Source organism: Lemur catta, chromosome 11, assembly GCF_020740605.2.
Source record: "Lemur catta isolate mLemCat1 chromosome 11, mLemCat1.pri, whole genome shotgun sequence".
Classification (NCBI taxonomy): Eukaryota; Metazoa; Chordata; class Mammalia; order Primates; family Lemuridae; genus Lemur; species Lemur catta.
In genome coordinates, this window is record NC_059138.1 from 47,306,085 (window position 1) to 47,321,783 (window position 15,699).

The 15,699-nt window shown below is 33.1% G+C and overlaps 1 protein-coding gene across 1 annotated transcript in view; it reads right to left on the reverse strand.

Annotated features, from left to right (window-relative positions):
• SEMA3D (semaphorin 3D) overlaps nt 1-12,814 on the reverse strand; it is a 120,844-nt gene extending 108,030 nt beyond the window's left edge. The window contains exon 1 of the mRNA XM_045564787.1: nt 12,595-12,814. Coding sequence (XP_045420743.1) covers nt 12,595-12,745 — 151 coding nt within the window. The 5' untranslated portion in view covers nt 12,746-12,814. The remainder of the gene's footprint in view (nt 1-12,594) is intronic.
• Between the last annotated feature and the right edge of the window lie 2,885 nt (nt 12,815-15,699).

Consider the following 15,699-nt stretch of genomic DNA (forward strand, 5'->3'; position numbering starts at 1 on the left):
ATACCCATTATTCTCTACTTCTGTACATTTAGTCTCCCTAGTTAATTGCTGAGATAATACAAAGCATATAAAGAAACATTAGTCAAACCTAAAATCTCTACAAAAGATCCCTTCAAAATTACAGGTATACACCATATTATCACTTGCTTTCCTAGGTGAAATATCCATGCCTAACAGTTTTCTTGCACATGCAAGTCCAAATCAGAGAGAACAATAACAGTCAAAATCAAATTCTCATTTGCTCTTCTCCAATGGAATATTGGAGATCATCCTGTTCATTAGGTCTTAGAACAATATCTGTGTAATAATAAATCAGATGATATCACATAGGTATCATAAATTAGAAACAAATAAAGCCTATTATATCATCTATTTCTTGCCAGGACAGGATGTGGAGCAGAGTGTGGCAATTTAACACTGTCACATTTCCACCCACATCCATACTTTTAAATCACAGGTTTAATCTTATTTGGCTAGCTTTCAATAGTGGATGCTTTACATAATCCATCACTGTGAGACTCATAATTTTTAGTTATGAGTCCTTTCAAATTCATACTTTGAGTAGAACTGAGCCCTTTTAAATTTCAGAAGCTTTGCTGTGATAATTTTGCCTGTTGATCTATAAAAAAGGTTAGTTTTATAACTATCTAGTACATTTCTAAAAGAGCAATGTCATGACAGAATAAACTTCCTCAGAAAGAGTTGAGAGTATAATTCTGAGGAGGATTGATTCTATTTTAATAATTATTTTCTTAACTTCCTTCGAGGTATTCAGAATTTATCCTTTTTTCAAATTTCAAGGAAATTTAAAATTAAAACGTCATGTTACAAATCAATGAGGGTTTTTTCAATCAAGTACATACATTTAATGTAGAAAACAACTCAGAAATTCACAGCTTAATACAATATCTACTCTTGACTCTAAATAGCAGGAAAAATATAAGATTAAATAATTCCTCAAACTAAGATCACTACAAAGTAAGGTGAGATAGCTCTTTGCTTTATATTTTAAGTGTAACTCTTAAATAGTGTAACTATTTTTTTTTTTTTTTTTCCTATGGCAGGGTCTTGCTTTTTCTCTCAGGGTAGAGTGCAGTGGCATTATCTTAGCTCACTACAATCTCAAACTCCTGGGCTCAAGCAATCCTCCTGCCTCAGCCTGCCGAGCAGCTGGGACTACAGGCACCACCACTGCTGGCTAATTTTTATACTTTTAGTAGAGATGGGGCTCTCCCTCTTGCTCAGGCTGGTTTTGAACTCCTGGCCTCAAGCAATCCTCCTGCTTTGGGCTCAGAAATTGCTAGAATTACAGGTGTGAGCCACTGCGCCAGGCCAGTAGTGTAACTTCAGTGTAACTTAAAAGATAACCTTTTATAACAATATTACTTTTCAAAATTATTTATATTAATCAAAGGCAAGTATATGCATATCAAAAATAATGTTAAAAAGCATATGTGAGACGGTTGAGAAGTCTCATGCCATCTGTATTCCCAAGCATTTGAATGCGCCTTCTATTTTTCCTGGGAGTTGTTCAAATCACATCTCTCTTGCTATTATGAAGTTTAAAATAATTTGCCAGAACATGGTTTTTTGAAATTTATCATGCTGGGCATTCAGTATGACATTTGATCTGAAATTTAATTTCTATTGATTCAGAAAAATTCAGTTTGGCTTTTCATTCAGAACAAACAGTCGATAATCATCCGTAAGTGTTTCTCTAGGTTTTCTACAGATGAGGGTCCTCTAATCACTTGCTCAAGGAACAAAATCCTGGTACAGGTGTGCAGAAAATTTGCCTCAAAATTTGCACATGTACTTCCAAGAGGGAAATTAGAAAATATCATCATCAAATATTGTTTTCCTCAATTTCAGGTGGTATTTAATGGGTATAAGCAATGAAATAATGTCTTACATTTATACGTTATCTCACATAAATTGTGTCTCTCATAAATTCTTAGTTCTCTGATAATGACTTCCACAAAGACAACTACAACCCCATTACCGCCCCCCCCCCCCCCCCCCCCCCCCCCCGCCAAGTGTCCCAGTTCAGAATTTCCCACAGCCCGCTAGGTATTGTCGTTTTTCCCTCCAATTATCTCATCCTACTGACTTTAATGACTTCAATGATATTACCTACTCCTCAGGCTCAACATTTTAGAATCACTTTTAGTTTTGCTTCCTTATTCCCTTAATTTTTCTTTCACCTGTTTAAATAATTGCTTTCCATTAAACTTCCCTCACACCAAAAGCCAGCTAAATTTAAAAACTTATAGATTCTGTCATACACACTCTCTATTCTCATTCCTCAAATATTTGTTTCTATTGCTAGGCAGGCTAGAGTTCATATTACTACTTCTATAAATTACTGTAACAGGGCCATAAGCTACTTTGTTCTCTGCCCCTTTTCCAACCAATCCCCACCACATGATGCTGCCTATACTGTTTTTCCCCAATCACAAGTAAATTAGGTCAATTTCATGATTAAAATACTCCAATGTCAACATGCTCTTCATTCAATAAATTTTAAGCTTCCTCCAATGCTCAAGGTTCAATATCATACCCAAATTCTTCTAAATTCTTTCATGTGTTTGGTTTTATTTACACTATAGCCCTAATCTTTTATTAGTTACTGTGTGTACTTATTTTGTTCCTTAAAAAGACTAGAAGACCTTGAGCATAAGAATAATGTCTAAATCATTGCTGTATTTCAGCACCACTTCTTGCACATAAGAAGTCTAATAAAGATTTAACTAATGATTTTTCGAACTAGTGATTCTTGCTTGCTTTGGTTTATCTACCTTTCATCTAAATTAGGATTTATTACAGCCTTTTAATAATTTAGAGAAGTTAATGTGCGATTTAGAGACCCAATTGTGCTAATGCTTTGCAGTCACAAGGGGTTCCTGTTGTGATCTCTACAAGCTCATATGTAAGGGGGGGAGGGGCCCTAGAGCATTGCGTCTCAGGATTTATTAATAACATGCATTTGAAGATTTTGTTAGAATACAGATTTTTGTTTTGAAGCCACGGAGCAGACCCAAGATTCATTATTTTAAACAAGCTCCCAGATTTTGCTGATACTACTGGAGCTTGAACCAAACTTAGAATAGAAAGGCGAAAGGCTAAAGTACACTGCGGCCCCATTATCCTCAGTTTGCTTGCATTAAAGCATTGGATTCTTTCGTTTTTCCTCACACTAGAATAGTCCTCAAATCCTTAAATCATGGCATATGTTAATTTATGCAAGGTGGTCCAGTGATTACTTTTTCCCTTTACAATTCTAGACTGGTCATATCTGTACATCTTGAACTAACTTATTTCTTAATTCCCAGATGTGGTAAATGACTTGCTTAGTGCAAAGCAATGATACATAAACTTTTTCACCTTGGTTTTCTCAGATAAAGAAGGGAAGTACATTCATTTTATATACATTAATTTGGAAAAAAGAGGCCAAGATGAGGATTTATGGTAGACTTCATTTCAAGTACCTCTGCTGTTATCTATGGCAGCAAACATTCTACCTAAGATGCCTTTTTTTAAAGACTCTAAATTTTATTCATATCTTACTTCAATAAATTTAAAAATATATCATGTTTGGTCTCTCTTTGAAGTCTCTCACAACATCCATTTTGTGTTTTATAACATCTGAAGAGCTTTCTTATATATTAATACTATGTACACTGGTCCTCAAGGAGCACCTAATTTCCAGATGAGAAGAAAACCTAAACTTAGAAAGAACGAGTAATTATTCTAATGGTGCATAGATACTACATGTCAAACAGCTCAAACCTATTTATGTCTTCTAATTCTAAATCCCATCACCCATTACAGCTATATTTTATATTAATATTTTAATGTTAAGCATTACTTAGAAAAACAAGATTCTTTTTCAAAAGAGCTCTATTTATATTCCACTGAATGTACCAACAGACAAGTTCACTTTTGTTGCTTCTTCCAGTTCACCACTCCATTGGGATTACTGAAGTATTTATCTTGTTTTCTAGACTGCGTCTGGCTCACTATGGCTTTAGTCAAATAAACCTCTTTATGACCATCTTTACAAGTAAAAAGCACTTTAGTTCTAATTTATGCCTCTTTTGAATTAATAGGATTAAAGAAGCATGTTTAAAGGACTTTACAAAATGCAAACTGTATATTATTGGTTCTTAAGAAACCAGAGAGGCATTTTTCAAATTTTCTGTTAAAAAGATCCAATGACATTCTATTTAAAATTGTCATTATATTTATATTTATACCCATGTACTGAATCCATCTCACTGTGAAAATTCCTTTAATAAGACCCAAGGAATTCAAGCCAAATTTTAGGTAAGTGAAGTTATAAAACAAGCAGTTGCACATAAAACCTTTTATCTCCTCAATCATTTATAGAATAATAAATCAATTGCATATAAGATCCAAAAAGAACTTTTTCAACCAAAAAATAGTTGACTGGGTTTAATTCCAGTAAAAATTGCCTTCACTTAAGCTATGCCCCTTCTAAAGTCCTTCCACATTTATGCAAAACCAAAGATGCAATTGAAGTGTTTCAAGGCCTCACTCTCTTTTGCCCTTCCAGGAGGACATGGATGACCACTGTAGACCTCAATGAGTTTTATCTATCCTCTTAATTCCAAGAAGGCTCCTTATACAACACTTGCATGGTGATATTACATCATATGTTACTTTATATTATTGTGTAACTTCCACAATTCTGTGAACCTCCATAGATCAGTAATGTTTAGAACATTGCTAAATAGATTTATATATGGTATTAGATAGATTTTAATTATTATTAAAAAATAGGGTTGAAACAGTGATGTAATACAAACACTACTGAACTGAAAAGCAGTAGGCTTAGATCCGATCATCAGTTTTTTCAAATTATCTACTTATGTGACCTCATATAGTTTGGATCTTTGACCCCTCCAAATCTCACATTGGAATTTGATCCCCAGTGTTGGAGGTGAGGTCTAGTGTGATGTGTTTGGGTCCCATGGGGGCATATCCTGCATGAAAGGCTTTTGCCCTCTCTGCAGTAATGAGTAAGTTCTCACTGTATTAGTTCATGTGAGAGCTGGTGGTTTAAAAGAGTGTGGGCACCCCCTCCTCCCTCTTTCACTCCTTCTCTCATCATGTGACACACCTGCTCTCCCCTTGTCTTATGCCTTGATTGGAAACTCCCTGAAGCCCTCAACAGACGCAGATGCAAATGCTGGTACCATGTTTCTTGTACAGATTGCAGAGCTGTGAGCCAGAGAGAATTCTTTTCTTTATATATTACCCTATCTCAGGTATTCTTTGCAATGCAAAATTGGCCAAGATATGACCCTAAGGTTGTTATTTAATTTTTCTGGCATTTTGTTTCCAAATAATTATATATTAATCTTCTAAACACATATAGTTCTTACAATGTGTATCACTATCTCAAATGTGAACACATTCCTCCTTGAACATATTTTTAAATTTATCTAACCTCTATTTCCATCTAGTTATCAATTGCCATGGATAATGAACAAGATGTAGTTCATTATACAAAGAAGAAGCCACTTCATTAATATATGTTCTAAAATAACCCAGTTTTTGGGGAAAATTGTCTCCTCAATACTTTCTTCAATAAGGTATATATTATCCCACATCTCTCCTGTAGCATTCCTCTCCTAGATTATTTCAATTAGCCTATAAATATGCTGTTCTTTCTCCTATTAAAAAAAAAGTCTCTTGATCTTATTGTCACTCCAACTACTGTCCATGTCACAATTATAGAAAAATTCCTTAAAATAATTATCTACAGTCATTGTCTGTAGTCCTATGTGCTCAAGAATCCATCCTAGTTGGACTTTGGTTCCCACATTCAAATACTGCTCTTATCAAGGGCCACAATGACCCTTTGTTGTTAAATTAAATGTTAATTTTTAGTTATCATCTCTCTAGACATATTGGCTGAATTTGACACTGTTGATCATCCCTTTGTCTTTACTTTCTTCATTTAACTTCTTCTATACTACAACTCCTGGGTTTTCTCCTATATATCTGGACATTCCTTTTTAGTTCACTTTGCTGTCAATTCCTTCTGTCCCCGATTTCTTGACTTGAGAGTATTCCAGAACCCAATCCATTGAATTCTGCTTCATCCTTCAGTTATCTCACAGAGTCTTATAGATTTAAAAATTTCTATACACTAATGGCTAAATTCGTATCTCCAATGGATATTTCCAAGAATTCCACACTTAGATATGTATTCAAATGCCGTTTTTGAAGCTCATTTAGATATCTAATAGTCTTCTCAAACAAAATATGTCCACTTGATTTCCCCCCCAAATCTACTTCTTTCAGAGTATTCCCCACTTTAACCACTGGTAACTCTGTCGTTAGACCAAAAAAAAACCCATGGAGTCATATTTTACTCTTCTCTCTCACTTCGCATTCAGCCCATCAGCAAATCCTGCTAACCCTACCTTCATGTCCTCTTCTCTCTCCACTCCTGCCATGTTGGCACACAGACCATCATTTCTCACCTAGATTATTACAATAGCCTCTAAGTTTGCTTTCTATTTATCTGATTTCTCTGTTTCAGTGTATTCTCAGTGCAGAAAACAGTGATCCTACTATACTGAGAGTCAGATCATGTCAGACCATGCTCAAAATTCTCCATTCCCATACTACTCAGACTAAATGCCAGCAGAAGATCTAATCCCTTCTCCTTTATGTTAACTTTCTATTTAATCAGTTTTCTTCTTTTTCCCATTCCACTGTTTTTAGTCATTCTGTCTTCTTTAGGATCCTTAAACATGTAAGACACAGTCTCAACCTAGGGCTTTTGTACCTGGTGTTCTTCCTGACAGAAATAGTCCAGATACTGCATGACTTGCCACAGTAATCTCTTTAAATATTCAGGAAAACATCATTCTCTCAGTGAGCTCTTTCTTAACCACCATATTTGACTACTCCACCCCCACAACTCCTTAGCTTCGCTTCTTGATTCAATGTTCTATGTAGTACTTATCACTTTCTATCTTGCTAAATAATTTACTTCAGTATGGTCTAGTTTTCCCTACCAGAACATAAACTACATGATGGTAAGGACTGTTATCTCTTCTCTTTGCTGATATATTCACTAGTTCCCAGAATAATGCCAGAAACATAGTAGGCATTCACAGACTATTGTAATGAACTGTTGACAGTTGAATCTACATGCACAATGAAACTATCCTCAAATTCTTACCCCTGTGTAGGCTTCAGCCTCCTAAGTAGCTGGGACGATAGGTACACAACACCACGCCAGGCTCCTTGCTGATGTTTTATATTTATTTTATCTTCTGGAGTTTTCCAAACAAATAACATTACAGACACTAATGATTCCTGGGTATAAATATCCCTAACACATACAAGGTCCTTAGTGATCATTGTAAGATAGAAAATATGTGCATTATTGTGAGATTTAAATTATCTCTAAAAATTATTTTTACACTGCAGCATAAACTGCAGATATTACCGTGAGGAGCATAGTTTGTAGAGCAAAATATATGTAATAATCACATAATATAAGATCTGGAAATATAGAACATCATGACATAATATTTAGAATCACTCTTCTATGAAATTTTTATTATGAAGACAAATTATCACAATGACAATCTCGTTTTTTTTTTTTTTTTTTTAAATAAGTTTAGCTAAGGGCATAAAATCCTACAAAAGTCAGTAAATGTCTTTTGGCCACCCAAAAAGTACATGTGGTCTTCTTCAACTCCACTTTATTTTGACATTTGAAAACCACATGATCAGGTTTAGTCAAATATCAACATGATGCTTCTGTAAGTTTATTCACTCTGATAGGTAAGTGCCTCAGGGAAGAAATACTTATGTCTATAGTCAGAGAGACAGAATTAGGAGCCAAGGCTCAATGTAGCATGGGGTTGACCCAGGAGTTGAACCATGAACTAACTACTTTGGGACCTAGGTAAATTGTTCAATCTTTCAGTCTCTCAGTATCCTCAAATACATAGAAAGAGGATAATAATCCCCAGCTCACAGGGTGGTGGTGAGGATAAAATGAGATAATTCACACACGGTCATTATACTAATGCTTTGGTCATAATGAATCTCCGTGATTATTATCTATTATTAAAGTTTATTTGCAAGTGTGATTTTTTTTGCATTGTCCCCATTTATCAATGCAATGTTTTTGTGATATTAACATTATAGAAACCAGATAGAGTCTCGTTTTTTTATTTCTTCAACCTCATTATTTTAAACTTTGCTTATCCTTTTTTAAAATTATTGTTTGGTTTTTAGTATTTGTTTTCTATTCTTTTACTTTTGAAGGTAAATTTTGTATATAGGTGAATAGATCTTACATGTGCCATCTGATGACTTGTGACAAATCTGTACGATTCAGTGATCCACATCCCTGTGAAGACAGGGAACGTTTTTATAACCCCAGAAAGTTTCCTCTCATGCCTTCCCAGGTATTCCTACCTGACTCCCCACAAAGGCAACTATTCTAATTTTTTTTAAACCATTGATTAGTTTTGTCTGTTTTAGAACTTCAGATAAATAGCAAGTGTATATTTAATACTACAAGAAAAAGAAATTGCTCAAAATTTTCCAATTATACTCTCCCATCAGCAATGTTTGCAAGCTCAAATTGTTCCACAGATTTTCCAATATTGGACATTGTCAATTTTTTTAGCTGTTCTAGTAGATATGTAGTACTTTATTGTAATATTAATTTGTATATAGCTGATAATTCATAATGTCCAGCCTTTTCATGTTCTTTTTGGCCATTTGTATATCTTCTCTTTTGCAAAGTGTCTGTTTTTAAGTATTTCCCCTTTATAAATTTGTTTTTTCTTTTAAATTATTAATTTGTTTGAGATATACTCTGAATTCAAGTCTTTGCTCAGATATAAGGTTTTTTGTTTATTTCAAAATATTAAGGGGGCACAAATGTTTTTGTTATATGGATACCTTTTATAATGGTTAAGTTGGGGATTTTAGTGTGCCCATCATCAGAATAGTGTTCATTGTACCCAATAGGTCATTAGGTATAGATATAAGTTTTGTGACTATTTTATAGTTTGCCTATTCCTTCTCTTTTCTTTACTTTTTTTCTTCCTATTCCCTTTCTTAACAGTATGTTTTTGGTAAGCAGAATTTTGTTTTAATTTTGTTGACATCTAGTTTAAAAAAATTTATGGCTATTTTTTGTGTGTGTTCTAAGAAATCTTTGTTTACATTGAGGTTGCAAAGATATTATTCTAGGTTTTATTCTAGAAGATTTAGAATAGAATTTTAGCTTTTAGTTTTAGGTCTATGATCCACCCATCTTGAATCATTTTTTGTGTAAGGCATAGAGTGAAGACTGAGGTTCATTTTTTTTTTTTTCCAAGACAGAGTCTTACTCTGTCGCCCAGGCTAGAGTGCAGTGGCATCATCATAGCTTATTGCATCCTCAAACTCCTGGACTCAAGCACTTCCCCTGCCTCAGCCGCCCAAGTAAGTGGGACTACAGGTCCATGCCACCATGCCTGGTTGATTTTTCTATTTTTTGTAGAGACGGGGTCTTGCTCTTGCTCAGGCTGATCTTGAACTCCTGGCTTGAAGCAATCTTCCCTCTCAGCCTTCCAAAGTGCTAGGATTACAGGCATCAGCTCCTATGCCTGGTCGAAGTTCATTTTTTTACGTATTGTTATCAAGTTGTTTCACATGATTTCCTTTCCACCCTGATTTGCATAGTGTCTTTTATATAAATAAAAAGACTATATAAAAGTTAGTTGTGCCAGACTGTATTTTACGAAGATATCCACAACAATACCTCCCATGCTACAGCTCCTCATATACGTGACTTTGACACTACTATCATTGAGAAAGTTTATATGCTTTCCTCTTGAAATTGAGTAAGGCTTTATCACTTTTCAACCAATAGTGTACCCTGGAAGTAATGCCATGTGACTTCTGAAGCTAGGTCAAAAAAGGTAATACAGCTTCCTCCTTGTTTATTGACATGCATGCACTTGAGGTCCTGAACTAGTTTTGAGGAAGCCCAAACTTCTTATGTGGAAAGATTCCCTCAGAATAACCTGAGATTACATAAAGAGAGGAATATCAGTCAGCCAATGCTCCAGATCTTTACTGTTCCAACTCTTGCCATCATCTGACTACAACAACATTAAAGAGGACAAGTCAAAACCACCCTGCTGAGCCATTCTCAAATTCTTGACCCACAGAAACTGTGAGAGATATAATAATTGTTTTATCAAGGCACTGAGTTTAATGGTGGCTTGTTATACAGGAACAGATATCCAAATTATATTTTGCTTTTAGGAATGGGGCACTACCATAACAAAAACATAACAGGTGTGGCTTTAAAGATTCTCTTTGTTAAACAATAGGGCTTCTAAAGATCTCAAAAAGTTATCACATGATAGTCACAAAGAAAGCTCAAGGAATAGAAGGGCCTATGTCAAAGAGATTTGTGGATATAGCTTTAGTTTAATGGAATGTATTATAAATTGATACATGAAAAACCGTAAGAGTTCTTTATATTGGATGATACCTATTTCTCTACCTTTTGGTTTACTAAACTTTGCTCTGCTATCTTTAAACTGAAATCTGAGTACTAAAGTTTTAATTTCAGATACACTTTTCATCCCTAGAGTTTCCATTTAGTTTTTTTTATACTTTTCACTTCTCTGCTGAGATTCCCCATTTATTCCCTTTGATAACATTTTCTTTTAAATTCTTGAACATACTTATAATAGATGTTTTAAATTCCTTGTCTGATAACATGAATATCTGCACCATCTCAAGTTTGGTTTATATTAACTATATGTTTTCCTTCTTATCATTAAATTCTCCCATTTCTTTGTATATCTAGTAACTTTTGATTGTATCTGGACCTCATGGATACTAAATCGTTGAGGATATGTTTGTTTGGGTTTTCTTACTGTAGAAATTATTGAGTTTTTTTACTAGCAGATATTTATTGGCAGATCATTTATGTCCTTTTGAGGCTTATTTTTAAGTTTTTTTTTAAGGTAGGGCTGGAGTATTCTTTACTCTAGAAATACAGTAGCCTAGCTCTTAAAATGTGACCTTTGCAGCGTGACATGAGTGCCCAAGGTGTTTGGTAAGGTCTTCTAATTCTGATTGGCCAGAACTCCTATATCTCTCTCTAACCTACAATATCTTGGCCTAGCTCACACATTTCCTGTTTGCCTCAAACTTTTCACAATCCTCAGTCTCACCCTTAGATGATTACTTTCTCCCACCCCTGACACCTATTGCTTAATGTCTATAAATGGTTGCTTCATGCAGTTTGTCCATTTGTATAGTTGTTTATGGTAGAAGGTATAATTCAGTACTACTTTGACATGGATAAAAGTCTTGCCTTTGTTTTTTATTTGTACCCAATACCATACCATAACTGTTAATGTTCATTTGAAGCCAAGAAAATTTTAGGGGAATGATACAAAGTTAAATATATCCATAATTAAGAAATAAATGATACCCAAATATAGCTTTAAAAATTATTGATTAAATAAAATATTAACAAACTATACATCATAAGATCAGTGTCCTTGGATAAAAATTTCATCCTAGATTACCAATAAATATACCTCAAATTTTAATGACTTTTATACATATAAGTATATAAAATGCAAAAATAACATAAATTATCTAACTCTTTCATACATGAAATATAAATTCCAAACAAATACCAACATATAGAATATGTAATGGTATAATATGCTAATTCTACTTTTATATTTGACATCCAATTAGCTTTTATTATTAATATTTAATTTGGCTGTAAAATGTCATCTTAACTATCAGAGGATAGCAAAATTTCCAGCATAATTTTTACCTGCCAAGTTCAGAATAAAGTAGTTTGATTCTCCCTAGATCCCATTTGTCAATGGTTATATGACATTACTCAAGGTATTTGAAGCTCAGAGTACATCATAAAAAAGAAAACAAAATTTTAAAAAATCTCTGGGAATGAAACTTGGACATACACACACAAAAGTGACTAACTATAATGCTTATAAACTTTGCTTTTATGTTAATTTAAACACATAAAAACAATTAGCTTAGCAAATTTTATTTCTTAAATAGTGTTTTCATGTCTTTTTATTTTAAACTTTTCACAACTTCTATTTTCTATTACAAAACATGTATATACTTGAGATCTTAAAGCTATCCTAGTGTGTTAAAGTTTTTTTGAAGATATCTTGCTGTGTTTTAAAAAGTCTCCTCTAAGTAGGAATAAACTAATTAGTAGCAGTTATGTCAAATTAATTAACAGTTTTCTATTTTTAGGGATTTATTTATTTTAATGTAAAACTAATTACAACTTTCAGACCAAATTGAGTTATAAATACTGGGCTGAAAAGTGTACTTGACTAGTTTTAGCATCATTTTTCCTTACAAAAATAAATAATCAGGCTTTGTATTCTATAATATTTTTATTAATTGATGCCAACACTATAAACATTTCACAGAACACAATATTCATTTCAAAATAAAAAGATAGTAATGGAAAAGACATTTAAAAATCTTAATGAGCAATATAAAAAATATTTACATATTTACCTTTGTAGGTTAGCTTGAGTCGCGGAATATTTTGCTTAGAAGTTCCAATAACTGGAAGAAACAGCATGGTCATGCTTAGCATCATCAAAGCATGAAAAAGGTGAAAATCTTGGCTTCTGGACTTTGGTCCCTCATCTTTATTAGAATTCATGATGAAAACAATGCTCTCTTTCAAACTGTGTTAATTTAATCTAAAAAAATAAGAAAAATAAGACTATTAAGATAGCAGTTGGCAGATTTTCCTAGACTTACTAAATTATAATTTTCTGAATGTATATAGATTTTTAAAAATAATTTTTCCTTCTCTCTTGTTTGCTCTTCAAAATTATTGCCGAGGAAATGAATCAGAACTGAGTAATAAATTCAGGACTGGCATTACTCAGATGTAGAAATGAATACACCACTAGAAATTCAACTATTTTGTTAATTAACATCTCTTCCTCTGCTAAAGTTGTTTTTGTTTTTAATGTAAATGTCTGAAGAACCAACTTTTACATAATTTGATGAATTTCTTCATCAGATAAGAGCACTAGTAGAAGCCTACTCTTGCCCCACATCATCCCCAAAGAGAAAGATCTCCCAACAAAAACAGACAAAAGCTGTCATTTTGAGGAAGTTCTCTTGTTTCTGACTTTACAGACATTTTAAAAGTCCACTTAAATTGAGGAAATTAGATAAGATCAGGTCAGGGCCACCAGTCAGTATAGATGTTAGGACTGGAACAATACAATCTTACCTGCACCCTATGTTATTCCACACTGGGCATGACTGATAGAAAAACAAATTGTAAAATAGAGTCTATAAGCGGGGGAAGTGGTTATTAACTAGGCCGCCATAAATAAGCTGACTTGCTTGTTTTCCTTAAGGTATGGACTAAATCAAAACACATAATTCAAACTAATACTTGTAATAAAAATTACAAATAATACATATTGAGTATTTATATGTGCCAGATACTTTTAAAAAAATGCTTCACATAGAGCAAATGATTTAATTCTAAGGACAACTGAAGGGTAGGTAATTATTTATCTCATTTCAAAGATGAAGGCACTGAAGTACAGAATTAAATGGTTCTTCTAAGGTCACAGGGCAAGGAGGAGATGGATCAAAACAACGTATAATCAGGACTTTAGCTAGAGTTGTCTGCTTCTTCACACCCAAGTCTTTGGGTGCTTTTCATTATGGTATAATCAAGTGACCTTCAACTCCTGATGGAGTCTTCAACTTCTCTTCCTTCTCCATTGACTTAGTGCCATCTTTCTAGGAAATAGCCCACAGCACTAGCTATGTTGGCTTTCAGGGAGGATTCTGGATGTGGTACCTGCTTTAACTCTAATTCAAATAATTTCTATACTTCCTTGGTGAAAGCTTTAGCCAAAATAAAAAAGTATTGGACTTTAATTTTCTAATTATTTAATATTCAAAATAAACATTTTATGCTGATACAGTGTAATTTTAAGAAAAGATCTAATAAAAGGTGTATTTTTCTTAAGCAAGTTCAACTCTTCACTGTACTAAAATGTCTCACAGACTTTGCATATCAAGGTTCCAAATACATCAAATCTCAGAAGTTAAGATCAATCTGTGAAAGTGAAATAAGATCAAATTTGATATTAATTTATGTTTATGTATGATAAGCATTTAAGGATAGACTTCAAATTTTGTTAATTTTCTTCATGAAATGGTGAACATGAATGCTTAATAAATTATATTTTCACAATTACTTTCATTACCTTCAAAGATACCTATAGAGATTACCAAATTATTCTTTGAGTATAATCAGTGAATATTTAATTCTTCTTGTAGAATGTTACTGCATATGCAAATAATCAAGTTGATTAAAAATATTGTATTAATTATGGCACATATCACATATTTTATTCACATTTACTTGACACTTCTTAAATGTTTTACCTAATTAGAAATAATTTGAGACAACAGGACCATCCTTCTGACCAAAAAGAACTAAAACCATCAAAAGATCTTTATAAAAATTTTAGTTTTTAAAATTTCAATTATTCATATTTTAATAGAAAATACCAATAAAGTTCTTCTTTACATAACATATATGAAATAAAATCTAAAAAATTATATTATTTCAAAACAAGTAGTAAAACTCATTTATACTATTGCTACAAACCAATCACTTTAGCTGATCTACAGAAAAATATTTATCAAATTAGATTTGAATTGTGTAAGTGTTAAATTACTCAATCTCTTAAGAAATGCATTCTTGCAACTTTTTAGTTTGTCATTTACACTAGAAAAAATAGATGTATTCTTTGACTTATAGATTCTCCTCAAAAACGTGCTGCTTTTATGCAAATACCATCACAAGTTTTATATATTTATATTTCTATATATGTATATATAACTTGGAATATTTGAATATATGTAATATATTCTGATCAGTCATTAGCACCATACCTAATCCCCAATCATTTATTAAGGGGAGGATAGATAAGATTCTTTTCTGAAAGAAGCAGCTGATTATAAACCAATAAAGAACCATAAAATAATTCTAAAATTGAGACATTTATGAGATACTGTGGAAGACTGCTCAAACTGTAATATAATTTTAAGCAAAACAATCAAAGTTTCATGGAGTACAGAGAAAGGAGAATGAAAAGCAAATAGAAAAAGTTCCAGAAAACAGTGAAAACTGGTTAAATGTTCTTGAAAAGCAAGGCTGGCAGCATGATAGACTCAGATACATGGCTATAAAAAGGAAGAAATAGTGTAGCATAATCCATCAAGGTGGAAGAGAGAAGACACTAAAGACAAATGTGAGCTAAATCTTAAATTTGCTTCATACCTGTTCTGGTACCTAATATATTATGACTCAAAACAATGCATCACTCCATACTGCCTTTGATATTCGATCACGTGTACTGGTTCCACCCACATTCATCAGTGCTTCTCTAATCCATTTCCCTGTTCCTTTCACTTTTCTCTATATCCACATTAGCAAAACATTGGTATCTGATTGCAGCAGTCCCACCTCCTCAACATACAAACATGTATTCTTCCTCCTACCCATACCCTCTGAAAAAAGTGAAAGGTAAATGGAATGTAAAGACTGAGTATATTAAATTTCTCACTAGG